At 46.0% G+C, this 15948-nt stretch overlaps 1 protein-coding gene across 2 annotated transcripts in view; it reads right to left on the reverse strand.

The window, feature by feature from the left end:
- Window positions 1-15948, reverse strand: part of LOC146064665 (ephrin type-A receptor 3-like) — a 206167-nt gene that overhangs the window by 90799 nt on the left and 99420 nt on the right. For both annotated transcript variants that reach the window (XM_083178437.1, XM_083178436.1), the window contains one exon: window positions 3995-4150. In XM_083178437.1, coding sequence (XP_083034563.1) covers window positions 3995-4150 — 156 coding nt within the window. The remainder of the gene's footprint in view (window positions 1-3994; window positions 4151-15948) is intronic.

Here is a 15948-nt window from a genome sequence, read left to right on the forward strand (position 1 = left end):
CTCTTTGAGCCAGTCGGGGAACAAAGTGTTGGGGTCCCCCTGTATTGAAGAAAGCAGCACCAGGCTCTTGGACTTGCATATTAAGTCCGGTGGTTGCATTACTAATTTTGTTATTTTAACCCCTGGATACCCTACTGGAGAAGAGGACCATCCTGCAGAGGAGCCTGGCAAGGTGAGTATAGCGTATGTTTGTGTGTATGAAGGTGTGCTTGCATGTATGATAATAACCTTGTACATTTCTGGGTGTTCTTTTTATAACATTGGTCATGCTGTGGGACTACAAGTCCTAGCGGGCCCTTTAATACCCTGCATGCTGGGACTTGTGTTTCTCCATGTGGGGAAGGATTGCTGGGACTTAGTAGTTCCACAGCACAACCCAATGTTTTATGTATAATTCTGGACAGGCGAAGCCTGGGGGGTGGGACCTCTTTATTGGGGGCGGTCCCCACTACCCCAAGGACCCTGTCCAGGGCATACCAGCCAGGGGGTGATGTTTTGACTGATGGAGCTTATAAAAAGTCTCCATCGGCTGTGGCAGCACCCCCATGCTGGTTCCATTATAAAGGGGAAATCTAGTATTTTTGTCCCCTGTATTTTTGGAACCAGGATCGGTCCAAGAGCCTAGTGCTAGTTTCCTAAATACAGGTGGACCCCAACACTTTGTTCCCCTGTATTTATTAAACCAGGACTGGCTTAACAATTTGAGTAACAACATCTCTGTGAGAGGTGCGCAAAATATCTGCTAAAAATGCCAGCGTCGCTCACATTTGTTATACAAATTCAAATAAAAAACTGTTAAAAAAAGATTACATTTCCTATATAAGGTCAACATTACAGGTATGATATATAACAATGTTTGCTTGCCAATATTCACACCTATTTTGACAAATTTCCTTGGCCCTCAAAGGGTTATAAAGCCCAAGGCGGGTTATTCTCGGGGACGGGACCCCACACTTTTTTCTTTTACTTAAAAAATTGCCAAGTGATTTCTGAATTGTTCTAAAAAATCGGCCCATATTACATCTCGCCCCCTGTCTGCATTGCATAAGAGTCATTTCAGGCGTGATATACATGTGTGTATATGGGTGTGCATAAATAAGTATTACATCTGCTAAGCACTAACATTAGAGGATGTAAATGCATGTTTCATGTATAACTTGTTTTTTTATGAGGCATTGGTGAGTTATTATTCTTTTCCATTACTAATAAGGAATGGATGGAGCAGATGGAAGAGGCTAAGCTCTGTCTCATGCGTCCGTACCATTATATTGCACTCACACTACTTTATTGTACCATTAATACACTACGCTCTTCATAACCAACACACACATATGTTTTCCATTAAAGCAGACTTGTCCTTGGTGTAATTACAGTAGAACAATTACTCTGGTAGTCAGGGGCGGATTTAGGGATGAGGGCGCCCCTAGGCACAACAATAATGTTTACTAAGTAGGACAGTTTTTATAGGGGCAGTATCTGTATGTCCTATCCATTTACACTCTATTTAAGATGGAATATAGTACAGTACAGTGGATATTTTGCAGTTATTGGTACATTTCGGGCTGACAGTACTATCATAGGCATCCAAGTGCCGCCCCCAAACATGTGCCGCCCCTAGGCACGTGCCTTATGGGAAATTCGGCTCTGCTGGTAGTGCTACATTATAATACCAGGCCTAGCAATTAGATAGTAAATAATGCACAGCGTCATAATGGTGGTAGTAGAAATTATAATGCAGTATATACAGAATGAATGACAGCATAGCTGACAGCCCTCTCAGTCCACGCTGATGTGTACTGTATAAAGGAAAACATAAAGTGGCTGATGGAAGGTTGTGCAGAGTTGGATAATAAATATGTCCATCCGTATGCAGAGTTGTGGTGAGCTCCTCCAATACCCCCCGCGGCTCCATGTTTGGGAAGGTAACTTCTCTGCGTGAGGCTGCCAAGTTCTTAGGAATAGCTCTCACGTTGTCAAGTCTGTGTTTTTGTTGTTGTTGTTGTTGACGACTCAAGTTTAATACTAGTACAGACTCAGTAATAGGAAATTTATGCATGTTTGCTTACCGGCTTTCTGCTGCCCTATGCGGGAGGAAGCGGCCGGCTTGGTATAACCTGGGGCATAGCCTCAATATATATGGGTGGTGGGCGGGGCGCGGGGGTGACCGCAATTGAAGGAGTGCAAGTCAGCTGGCAGCGCCCAGTGCCAGGAGATGGTGGGAAGAATTATGACAATGGTGGCCAACCAGTCAGAGGTAAAGAGCTGAAAAAAATCTGTAGTCAATTTAAAGAGCCAACAACATGCGCGCGCCAAAAAAAGGGGCTTGGTCAATTTGGAAGTAGGCCAAGCCCCATTTTTGTGTCTATGCCAAGCCAATCCTTTCATTTTTGTATCCTGACGAAAGGTGCTCCAATAAATGCACCTGAAACGTTGATAATTCATATGCTGCTGTGACAGTGTACTTATTATAAAAAAACGCCAGGGAGTGCCGCCAATTCTGCTTGCTTATATATATATTTTGATTGTATTTAGAACAGGGGAGGAGGAATCAGGGAATATAGTGCTGTGAAAATACTGCGGCGGGTCAGGGTTAGTACATCCTGCCTGCTGTGGCTTCCCCCTAACCGAGGAGCTGTCAGTTCCATAGACGGCCGGCTTGCTCCCCCCCGCTGCCGCTCACTACCACTCGCTCCTCCCCACTGCGGCATGGACTTAAGAATCCTGACGAAGCTTAATAGCGAAGCGTACGCCGACCGTACCCTTCATGGCTCCCTTCCCCATTGAATGCATTTTGATCTGTCTAGCTTAAATCAATAGTGTTAGGTGCGAGTGACACGCAGCACAAGTCCGGCATGTGAGGTGCAGTGTATGACGTGTAGCACTGCGACCTCCGGGACTCCGGAGCACTAGCTGACTGCACGGCAACTCCGTGCCGAGCACCGCGCTCCACAGTGAATTGTCAGCCTCAGCCACTCGGCAACAATCTCTGTCCTACAGTGTATACCTGCTCAGATTAGGCACTAGCCGGGAGCTTTGTATCCCACCACTATGTGTGGAATTGCCTAGCCTTGTTACCTCAGCGGGCATCTAGCACTATTGAGTGAAGTGATACTATACCTACTTAGGAGCTATACGGTCGCTTACATAATTGCTGATCAGACACATTGAGTGTGGTATCATCAGTATCTGAAGCAGCTTGATCATATCATAACCTTGCATTACCTTATATTTTGCATCTGACAGTTCAAATAAACACTAGTAAAGTGAACACACCACATTTAGGGAGTGTGGGGGTCCCACGTTGTAAGGATAGAGATATCCTTTTTTATTACATGTTATATGTTTGATGTCTTTGTGTCTGTTTATTTTCGCTATATTTTATCCTTTCAACCAATAAAGGTTATATTTTATTTTTCTGCAATCTCTTGGTGCACCACATAGGGACATTCCTTCTTCCTTTCCACCAACCTCTGCCTCATTCAGATGTCCAGTGGTAGCACACCCTCTTCCACTCTATCAATTTACATGAAGGGCCTGTTCTCTTGTACGAAATTATATTTCCAGTGCGATTAAAAAGCCACCTCCCCTTTTCCCCTTTTTTGCCAAACTGGTTTTGAATTGTAAATGATTGCCGCTTTAAAAGCCTGGAGATTTCTTACCAAATCTCTCACTTTCTGAATCTCTCATCCTATTATATTTCACCGCAGATTTTTAATGAGCAGCAATGCTGTTTTATTGCCTTTGTTTGTTAATGAAAAGAGTGATTTCTTTAATAGATGTGTATAATTGATACATTAAAAATAGCATGTTTTAGAATCCTTTTTATAATGTCCAATTAAGTGCTAAAACACTCTTTATTCATTATCCGTGTTGTATAATGTATAGGCTTCACTTCGGCAAACCAGTCACATCACACATGATACAAATGCTGAATTGGTGCCGCCATTTGCTCTTCAATAAAACCAATTTCTATAGAATACATAACTGAACTCACGTGTGCACAATGTAGACTTGGCGTCGGACTCTGCCCTGTAGTAACCCTTCTCGCATGTGCACTCGGCGGAGCGGTCTTGCAGGGAGTAGCTGTGCGGCGGGCACTTGGTGCAGTAAGAGTCAGTAAGCAAAGCTTTGTAAAACCCTGGACGGCAGGCTGCAACAAACAGAGGAGCAAAGGGTGAAATTGTGGATGGAATCCATAGAGATTAATACAGGTTCAAATGACAGTTTACAATTGGAAATTCCCCAAACTTTTTGGTAGATGATTTCCCCCCATTCTCTAAGTCAGAGCTGTCTAAACATAGCAACATAGAAACATATAATTTGACGGCAGACAAGAACCACTTGGCCCATCTAGTCTGCCCCTTTTTTAAACATGTTACTTCAAACCATATTTGATCCTTATTTTTTTGTAAGGATATCAATATGCCTATCCCAAGCATGTTTAAATTGTACTCCTGGATTTGCCTCTACCACCTCTGATGGGAGGCTATTCCACTTATCTACTACTCTTTCTGTGAAGTAATTCTTCCTCACATTTCCCCTGAATCTTCCTCCCTCTAGTTTCAGTGCATGTCCTCGTGTTCTGTTGCTCCTCTTCCTGTGAAGAATGTCTCCCACCTGTACCTTGGTAAAACCCTTGATATATTTGAAAGTTTCTATCATGTCCCCCCTTTCCCTTCTCTGCTCTAAACTATACATATTAAGATCTTTCAGTCTTTCCTGGTACATTTTGTGATGTAGGCCATGCACCATTTTAATTGCTCTTCTTTGTAAAGTCTCTAATGTATTTATATCCTTCTGGAGATATGGCCTCCAGAACTGAACACAGTACTCTAGGTGAGGTCGTATCAATGACCTATACAGTGGCATTATTACTTCTTTCTTTCTACTGCTGATACCTCTCCCTATGCAACCAAGCATAGGTGCATGATGGAACTAGACCCGCCCTTTGGGAGGAGCATGACACGCCCCCTCAATGGGGCACTGTGCAACATTATTTTACCAATTATAATCTCCCTGAAACTAGTTTTCAAAAGTAGGCCCTAAGTAGGCATAGAATAGAACATTTTTGCATCATAATATGACCTCAGTTATGTGGATACCCCGGTGTATTGTTCACCCTTATCATTCTTTTTCTATTTAAGCTAAATATACCTCAACCAAACCATAGAGCATGGTGTTGTCCCATCTCTACTAGGCTATCAATTGACATTCTACAGTCGCTCCGGCAAAGATAAAGTGTCACATCCTCACTACATGAGACAGCTCAAGCATTTGCCATATCTGTAGGGCAATAGCCTAATTGGATATGATACAGGTAAACAATGTCTGCAGTAATTTCAGCTAGTGTGACCTCATTAGCCCCGGTAAGGGGCCTTGCAACCCCACGCCACATAAATTACACGTCTACTGATAATGTGCCAGGGTACCAGCAGTCTGAATCTGTGGAGCCAAGTCCGGACAGTCACCATATGTAGGAACCAGACAAAAATAGTATTTATTCAGGTCATGGCATTCAGCCACAAATCAGTTTTATAACTATGCAAAAAACTCTGTACTAAATAATGTGAACCATCGCTAGCCTCCAGCATGCCACAGGTCAATAATAGAGGAAATAAATACAGTGAGTACAATGACATTCTATAAAGGTGTTTTTATGAGAAAAATGGTTATTTGAAAGAGTTGAAAGTAAAATGTTGAACACACAGTACTCAGGGCCTTATTCTAGTTCAGTCTTAGAGGCAAATTCCTTCTCAAATGGACAAAACCATGTGCATTGCAGGTGGGGCAGATGTAACATGTGCAGATAGAATTAGATTTGGTTGGGGTTTTTCTTTAAAGTGAGATCTATATTGCAGTGTAGAAATAAAGCAGTCAGTTAGTATCCCTGCACCGAAACAAAATAACTCACCCAAATCTAATTCTATCTGCACCTGTTACATCTGCCCCACCTGCAATGCACATGGTTTTGTCCATCTGAGAAGGAATTTGCCTCTAAAAATAAACTAGCCCTCAGTGACAGATTCAGGAGGGGGAGCAGGATATAAAAGCCCTCCAGGACCCAGGGAAACCAATAACCAATAAAGTCAACTTGCTATTTGCTCAAGACTCCCATTCGAATCAACATCACTCATTTAGGCTTGGTACAAACTATGCAATATATCATTACTTCCGATTAGAACTCAACCCCATTCCTTACACTATTAGTGCCTCATAACAGTGGTGTAACTATAAATGTAGCTCCCCCCTGCCAAAAAAATTGTGGCACCCCCCAGTCCCTCCCCCCTCCTTCTTCAGTAAAACACGACAATGGTGCAGACTAGTTATCTGGGCCACTGTGTGCCACCATGTGTAGTGCTGCAGCTCCCCAGGAGTGATGGGCGCCCATGCAGCGTAACAGGGAGGACATCCCATCCACTTACATACTGTAGCCTTCCGTAACCAGGGGGTACTAGCGGAAGTGTATGCGGGTAATGACACCAGCTGGCCCCAGGGCAGAGGAGGTGAGGAGACTGGGGAGGGGGTGGTGGGCTGTCACCTACGGTACGCAGCTACAGTACACAGCCACCGCCGCTCACTACTACTGAGTGACAGCAAACTGTGTATTCGTACAGGATAGCAGGTATTTTTCAGTGCGCCCCGAGACCACTTGTTTTCCCCAAGCCACAGCTGGGGCTGCCACACCATAGTTACGCCACTGCTCATAAACCATGCAATTTGGGCCCAATTTCACCTGATTACGGCCCAAGTACATGCAGCCATCAGCAACACATCGTGGGTGCTTTTTAGCACCCACAATATATCGCATCCGATATGGTCGGATACTACTAAGTATCCGTGACCACCAAGTCTCATCCAACGATGTTTAATTCAGGTCACTCCTAAAAAAAATGTATAACTGACCTTTCAATAAGGCCCTATTTTCCTTCACAGAAGTCTAAAGAAACCTTTGGTTGAATATAGGGCCTCTGTTAGAGGTGAGTTTTAGCCCCAAGGGCCAGGAAATATTGATGCACTATTGTGAAGTACTGTATCGTGGTGGTTGATTACTGTGTCCTGAGGTGTAAAATAAACATTTTGTATGAAAATAGGGCCCATATATGAGGTCAGTATTCTACTGGGAGGTACGGTTGAGAGCCAGAAGAGGGAGGAGTCAGGAGTAAATTGCTGGTCGTTATCCTGAAAGAAACCCTTTATATGAAAATAGGGCCTTATTAAAAGGTCAGTTATACATTTTTGTTAGGAGTGACCTGAATTAAACAACGTTAGATGAGACTTGTGTTGCTCTCCAGCATCTGAATATTGATAGAAGGTGGTCACGGATATTTTTAGTAACAGCGCCGGATTAAATTCTCCATATTTGTGATACATCTTGAGTAGAGGGTTTGGTAAACACAGGAGAACTTCATTAGGTGGTAGTTAAAGGAGGCGCAGTTTCCCTCCTACATCTTTTTGTATATGGTCGGATACTAGGTGTGTGCAAACAGTGCCAAACAGTGCCACACCACTGGCACACACCTCCTGCTGGGCAGGAGAAGCACTCCTCTCCCATCCACCGCTGACCCCCGGCACCCGCCAGCCCTTCTGCACTACACCGCTGCACTACACCTATATCTTCTGCCATCCCTCTTCCAGCATCCCAGCAGCATCACAGCTGCCATACGATATCAGGTGCTGTAAAAAAAAATAATATATGGGACATCGCATCCAATCGCATATGTGTATGGGCACCATAAGACTGGGGACACATTAGAGCCTTATATGGATTGGAAAAACAGACAGAAACTGTCTGGACAATGGGCCTGATTCAGAGATGGTGCATCTGTAATTGCAGACGCTCTCAATAGCGATTACCGAAATACAAAATTGCTAACCACAGCCTTCTCTTATTCTTCCATGCAATGGAGTGTACATGGGCTGTGCAGTTTAAGTTTTACATTTAGCCATGGCTTAAATTGACTGATGATGTCGCCTGGACCATTAAGGTACCTTACTGACTGCATTTAGGAAACTCTGGCATACGGTCTCTAGCCACTGTCTTCAGATCCAAAAAAGCATGGCCTCTGCTGCAGCAGATTAAACGATTGGGAATGCAGCAGCATTCTCAGACACGCCTTGGCAGTCACATATCATGCCCATGAAACAGACATTTTCATTTACGTTCACTTTAGGACAGTCTCCACCTTGTAATGCCTGAGGATCCCAAACCCCTTATCTAGTGTTAGTGTTATTGTGCGTAATTATGAGCAGTAGGGGCTTCCATGAATTGTTGCGCATGCTCAGTAGCAGAACATTGCATTCTTCTTTGAATAAGACCCAGTATTAATCAGACCCGATAAGCTATAAAAGACTCTTTAGAGGAATACACCAGAAAAGCTGGTATCAAGCAAGGGCATAAGTGCCGACCCTACTGCATTCTGCAGGAGACTTCCTGAAAAAGCAGCAATCTCCCTCTCTCCCTCATTAGTCTAGCTATCTCCCTCATGTCACCTAGCCCACATTACACTGTTACATCATAGTTACCTCCCTACTGCATTCTGCAGGAGACTTCCTGAAATAGCAGCAATCTCCCTCTCTCCCTCATTAGTCTAGCTATCTCCCTCATGTCACCTAGCCCACATTACACTGTTACATCATAGTTACCTCCCTACTGCATTCTGCAGGAGACTTCCTGAAATAGCAGCAATCTCCCTCTCTCCCTCATTAGTCTAGCTATCTCCCTCATGTCACCTAGCCCACATTACACTGTAACATTTTTTGGGGAAAAAGGAATGAGAGATAGATACATTTACATTGAATCATCAGCACCATTTCCCAGCACTTTACCAAGTATAGTAGCTCTTACTAACTGCTTTGGGGATCATCTACATTTGGATATAAGTCATTTTACAAGATTCCTCTCAGATGCAGCAGTACACACCCACGCTTCTCGGTACCACATTCACAATGTCTTTTCACAATCTCTCCATATATGGAACTAGACCCGCCCTTTGGGAGGAGCATGACACGCCCCCTCAATGGGGCGCTGTGCAAAATTCTATTACCAACTATAATCTCCCTGAAACTGTTTTTAAAAAATAGGCAAGTATGATCAAGGGTTAAAACTCTGAAATGCAATACTGTAAATTTGATAGCTATTTTTTCTTTTTCATTCCCCTTGGTTTCTGTGTTTTATTAATATCAGTTATAGTGCACAGTGGATATGACGAAGGTAATTGGATGTCCTGTGTTCACAAACTATATATAAAGTATGAGCATTAAAAAATAAACCTTTGCATTGAAATGAGCACAGTTGGTAAGTTTGTTGACTGCGTCGGGCTTTATTATATTATAGAGCTGGAAACCAGTAAGGCCGGCCCCCACAATAAACGCATTCCGTATGTAAATGAAGGCTTTTCATACTGTGCAGCTCATTGTACTTGCAGCGGCCCTTAGACGATTTGTCCTATATTGCAGCCCTGACACATGACTCTTTAGATACAGGAAAAACTGCATCAATAAAACATTGTCTCCTTCTGCTTCAAAGCACTGAAAATCAAGGACACATTTTTGCTGCACAGATTCACTGGGCTCACGGAGAGAAGTAGAATAAGGGGTGAGCAGAGAGGTGACGCTGAATAGGAGGGAGAGGCGGGTGCGGACGGTAGAACAGTGCATGCATGCACTTTGTGAATGGATGTGTGTGGGATGTGCACTGAGGAAAGTGGTGTACAGTAATTAATAGACAAAGTTTAAACCATGCACCGCACATGCCACATCAGGTACTGTACTGAGGGGGGGTTCAGATTGGTTTGCAAAAGCACATTTGGTTTGCTAATGGACAAAACCTTGTGCACTGCAGGTGGGGCAGATGTCACATGTGCAGAGAGAGTAAAGGTGCCCATACACGGTACATATTTCCGTGCGCTTTGAACTAGATCGCATTGCATGCGATTTGCGTGCAATGCAATCCGAAGCTAGTTCAAACAGCACGGGCTGCACAGACTTTATGTGCTGTGCGATGAGATGCCCGTGGGAACACGCATCACATCACACAGCACCCTTGCACCTTGTATGAGCACCTTTAGATTTGGGTGAGTTATTTTGTTTCTGTGCAGGGTAAATACGGGTTGCTTTATTTTTACACAGCAATATACTGTAGATCTCAGTTTAAAGTACACACTCCATCCCAATCTAACTCTTTCTGCACCTGCAGTGCACATGGATTTGTCTGTTAGCAAACCAAATGTACTTTGCAAGCCAACCTGAATCACGCCCTGTATGTACATGTGAGCGCTATATCACACCACATACTATATGTATAAAGCACACACCAAAGGATGCCGCGACAGGTGCTTTACTTATACCATACAGGACATTTAATAATAGTCATTTGAACAGTAGGAAATATAATAATTGCCACTTATCTTATGACACGCTCCCTCACCCCGCGCCCTTTGCTAAATCACACAGACATGCTCCCTCACCATGCGGCATGTGCTTTATAACACTGACGCCCTCCCTCACCCTACGGCCTGCGCTCTATAACACTGACACACTCCCTCACCCTGCGGCCTGCGCTAAATCACAATGATGTGCTCCCTCCCCAATGCGGCTTGTGCTCTATAACACTGATGCGCTCCCTCACCCTGCGGCCTGCGCTACATCACAATAACGTGCTCCCTCACCATGCGGCTTGCACTCTATAACACTGACACGCTCCCTCACCTTGCGGCCTGCGGTAAATCACAATGACATGCTCCCTCATCCTGCAGCCTGTGCTAAATCACACTGATGCGCTCCCTCATCCTGCGACCTGTGCTAAATCACACTGACATGCTCCCTCATCCTGCGGCCTGTGCTAAATCACACTGACACGCTCCCTCATCCTGCGGCCTGCGCTAAATCACACTGACGTGCTCCCTCATCCTGCGGCCTGTGCTAAATCACACTGACGTGCTCCCTCATCCTGCAGGCTGTGCTAAATCACACTGACACGCTCCCTCACCCTGTGGCCTGTGCTCTATAACACTGATGCACTCCCTCACCCTGTGGCCTGCGCTCTATAACACTGATGCACTCCCTCACCATGCGGCTTGTGCTCTATAACACTGATGCACTCCCTCACCCTGTGGCCTGTGCTCTATAACACTGACATGCGGCCTGCGCTAAATCACACTGACACACTACCTCACCCTGTGGCCTGCTCTCTATAACATTGATGCACTCCCTCACCCTGTGGCCTGCGCTCTATAACACTGATGCACTCCCTCACCATGCGGCTTGCGCTCTATAACACCGACATGGTCCCTCACCCTGCGGCCTGCGGTAAATCACAATGACATGCTCCCTCATCCTGCGGCCTGCGCTATATCACACTGACATGCTCCCTCATCCTGCGGCCTGTGCTAAATCACACTGACATGCTCCCTCATCCTGCAGGCTGTGCTAAATCACACTGACACGCTCCCTCACCCTGTGGCCTGTGCTCTATAACACTGACATGCGGCCTGCGCTAAATCACACTGACACACTCCCTCACCCTGCGGCCTGCTCTCTATAACACTGATGCACTCCCTCACCCTGTGGCCTGCGCTCTATAACACTGACGCACTCCCTCACCCTGCTGCCTGCACTAAATCACACTGACACGCTCCCTCATCCTGCGGCCTGTGCTAAATCACACTGACTTGCTTCCCCATTCTGCACTAAATCACACTGACGCACTCCCTAACCCTGTGGCCTGTGCTCTATCACACTGACACTCTCCCTCACCCTACGCTCTAGCACACTGACGCGCTCCCTCACCATGTGCCCTGCAGTCTATCACACTGACACACTCACTTGCCCTGTGGCCTAACCCTCGCCTAATTCGAAGGACCCCCCCAGCAGCCTAACTCTATGTCCCCTGCTATACCTCAATCTAACCCTCCATCCCCCAGCCTAACGCTAACCCACCTTACATACTCATACCTCCCATTATTGAGCTATTAGGAGAAGGGATGCTCTGCGTGCTGGAGGAGTGCACCCAAAATTTGGGGGGCGTGCCCTCATGACAAGGGGACGTGGCCTATTGGCACAAGGTAAAGCCCCCCATTTTGGCGCTGTGGGGGCATGGCTAGCGGCTATGGGAGCTGCAGGCTATGTCCCCAGCCCATCAGGCTGCAGGAATAGACGCTGTGCACATGCACTCAGCATCTATTCACAGGGAAGAGGCGGGGACTCCCAACTGCCCCACCCTCACTGCGGGACACTGCCTGACTTGGACGGGATGTGGGAACGTCCCAAAAAAAAGGGTCATTCCTGGGAAAAGCGGGACAGTTGGGAGATATGCATACTTAAGTTCACAATAAAAAACACACACAGTAGTACTCCCTCCACTCACTCTTGCCTTAGGAACAGTGGATAATATCACTGACTGGGCATGGCCGGGTTTGGATGGGGAGCTGCCCCTCCTCTCTCTCTCCGACAGCAACAGCAGCTATATGAGCAGTATCCTGAGCCAGGGTAGCTCCGTCCCCTCCCTAACTCCCATGTAGCTCCGCCCCCTGACTCCCGTGTAGCTCCCGCCTCCATCAAGTCCTCCTGTGCTGCGAACAATACCAAAAGTGCAGTAAGATTTGCCAGTAGAGATGGGCATCAACACATCCCCCATCAATGGTTGCATTGATGGCTTTTTGAGCAGAACCATCGATGGTGATAAAGTATTCTATCATCTACAATTGATGATTCCCACTATCGAATAGCCATGCATGTGCAGAAAAACCTTTGAGTGATTTAGTTAAAGTTTCTTCTGTGCAAGCGCGCACCTCTCGGTGGCCGGCTGCAGACACTGACCAAACATGTGTGTTCAATTTCACCATTGCGCTGGTGAGGAGGGACGGATGGAGGAGGTAGGGACTGGGGATGTCGGAATATGGATACGGTCGCTAATCAGCGATTCAGAGTAGCGCACATATCATAGGCTGGCTGCCCGACGCTAATCTGAATCGCTGATTAGCAGGCGGGGAGAGAGTGGCACAGCGGCAGTGGTAGAAGGCAGAGAGGGACGGGACACGGGGACAGGAAAGACATTAATAATTAAAAAAACATTGCCATCAGATGCCATCCATTGATGGCTGAAAACTATTTAACCATCCACTATCGATGGCCAAAACATCAAGCACTAGGTACCAACGATCGAGGTTTTGGAAACATTGATATTCGATGGGGTGGTATGCAGGGGGTGGTAAGCAGGTATGAGGTGGTATGCGGGTAGGAGGTGGTGTGAGTAAAGGGGTGGAATGCAGGTTGGGGATAAGATGCAGGTAGGGGTGGTATGCAGGTATGAGATGGCATGCAGGTAGGAAGTGGTATGCTGGTAGGGAAGGTGGCCAAGTCCCCTGCTTTCCCTCGAGGTCCTCTGCACCCTCCCCTTTGCCACCCACAACAGAGTACAAGGAGGAGGGGCAGCAATGTAGGAAGTATGACTCAAGGGAAAGTATAGAGGTCTTAGAAGTTCCACTGCCACCACCTGCATTAAGTACAACAAGGCTCCTCATAGACAGCCTTGAATTTTTGATTTGCAGACTTGGTGGCGCCCCCCAGATCCCGGCGCCCTAGGCAGCCACCTAAAGCTGCCTAGTGGTAGAGCCGGCACTGCATGCAGGTAGAAGGTGGTGTTCAGGTAAGGGGTGATATGCACCTCCTCCTGCATTTGCATTGGTAGGGGTTGTATATGATAAACTGCTGCAAGAAGCTTAACATTTGCAATCCATCCTGAATCAGGCCCATTGCCTTTTCTCCAACCACCTGCAGCTGCCATGGTAACCAGGGAAACCACAATCCCTATAGTAAAAATGTAGTATGCATATACAACAGATTGCGCGTTATATGGCTACAACTTCCTGTATAAAATACACAGCGAGAACAGTGGCAGAGACAGCATTAGGTCCGACTCAGAGATCTGACATTTCTTCCTCATTTGGCCTCACAAACACAGATGCAATCTAGAATTACATTATCCTTTGCTATCTTTTTTCATCTTTCACATTTGCTGGAAGCTCAAAGAGTCTGTGATATGATTGAGGTGAAGCCCTTCCCATGCACATGGCAGCACAGCTTCACAGACACGGGATGAGGACTGCAAAAAATAACATTACACACCATCCACAAAACTGGAGATCCGACAGAAAAACCTAGGCTGCTGACTGGTTGACATTTTTTGCCGTCTGATCATGCCCTGATTTCCATCCAAGGATGAACAAACCGTAGGACGAGTAAAAACAAAAGGATCTGGATCCTTTGAACACAGCCAGCCTCACAAATCAGCAATGCTATTAAATATTGAAGACTCACTGACTCAGATCTGCTCTGTACAATCAATAGCTCTTAGATTTAATGCTCCGGGACACTGGGCTGGGGAATACGTGTGTGTTTGGGAAGTCTGCGGGAGACTTAAGATGCCATAGTGTTGTCTTTTGCAGGCTTCGGAGCAGGTGGCTTATTATACTGTATATAGGAATGGGCACCACTGTGCGCCAACTGCTGAGGAAGAATGTGCTATTAACTTGTATGACTAAATACATGGGCAAAGCGATTTCCATGGGTGTGCAAATTACGAGGGAGCATAGAATTGACTGAAGGGTAATGAATTTGTCACGTATTATGGTAGTTATCTATTATTATGCTTTACTATATACTGTAGCATCAACATATTCTACACAAGGGAGTGGCCTACAATAACAATATCTTACTAGGCAATTGAGTCAGGAATATCGCAATCACGGAGAAGATGAGGCAGGACTCGTCTCTATGTACCGGGGTGTGCATGAATTATGTAGCTGATTATACATGTGACTGTAATATGAATGACTGGGTACTTATGCTTATATTCAAGTATATACATAAACTCAGCATCGGTATCCCCAGGCCCACACTTTAAAAATGAAACACACTTAACCATAGCTTAACCTAAACTTAACTAATAACTTAACCTAAAATAAAGACACAGACACAAGTGCTGGTGTTTCAAAATGAATGTCAAAATTTATTTTGAAAAATTAACTATATAACTATAAATGGTGGCGGCACCAAAGAACAGTCAATAGAGGAAAGTGGGGGTTAAACATCACCATACACACATGTGTGCATACACACATCGCTGGTGATCACTCTCCTGGTAAACCACCCAGGCAGGTGGTGTGGCCATCCCCCGTGCAGAAGCATGGCCCATGACAATCGATGTCAAGGGAGAGTGCACCCACTATCTACATACACACAGAGCTATTAAAGATGACCTTTCTTTACCGCCGCCGAAGAAGAAAACAGGGAAGGGTGGGTGGGGCTTCTCAGGACAGAGGCAGATTACTCTAGCATGTGATCATTCCTATCCTTTCTAATCCCTCCCCCCTGCTCTGATAGGCCTTACGCCCACCTTCATTACCATAACACATGACTAGCTAAGTGCAGCCTGCAGGAACCCTTCAGTGGTTTATGTCTACCTCACTGCTTAATCAGCATTCGGTGTTTCTGTATATCCAATGCTATTTTCCAGCAGGAACTCAGTTCCTGACCCTCTAATTAAATTTGACACTATCAGGAACTGGGTTCCACGCTGTCTCCATTTGCAAACATTTATGATACTGATGGTGGGGGGTAATGCGCAAGCGCATATTTCCGCATTGGGCGGACCCCGGTAACAAACGGCTTCAGCGAGTTACTGCACACACTTGCCGGGCCGTCTGTTGGGGGGAGGGTGGGACGGCGGGCGGACGGAGGCGGGGCACGGGCTTACCCATGGGAACGCCCAGCGCTTTATGGCTGTCCCCATGAAAACACTGGACATTCTCAGGCCTATGCCGGCCAGGGGCGGGCGGCTGGCATCACAGGAAGTCAGCGCCTACCCCATCTTCTGCGATTTATGGAGGAAATAAAAGTTAGTTCTGACTAGTCGTCGACCATCAAATAATTTGTCCTGCCAGCTGAGGC

The sequence above is a fragment of the Crinia signifera genome, chromosome 3 (assembly GCF_055691185.1).
Source record: "Crinia signifera chromosome 3, ASM5569118v1, whole genome shotgun sequence".
Classification (NCBI taxonomy): domain Eukaryota; kingdom Metazoa; phylum Chordata; class Amphibia; order Anura; family Myobatrachidae; genus Crinia; species Crinia signifera.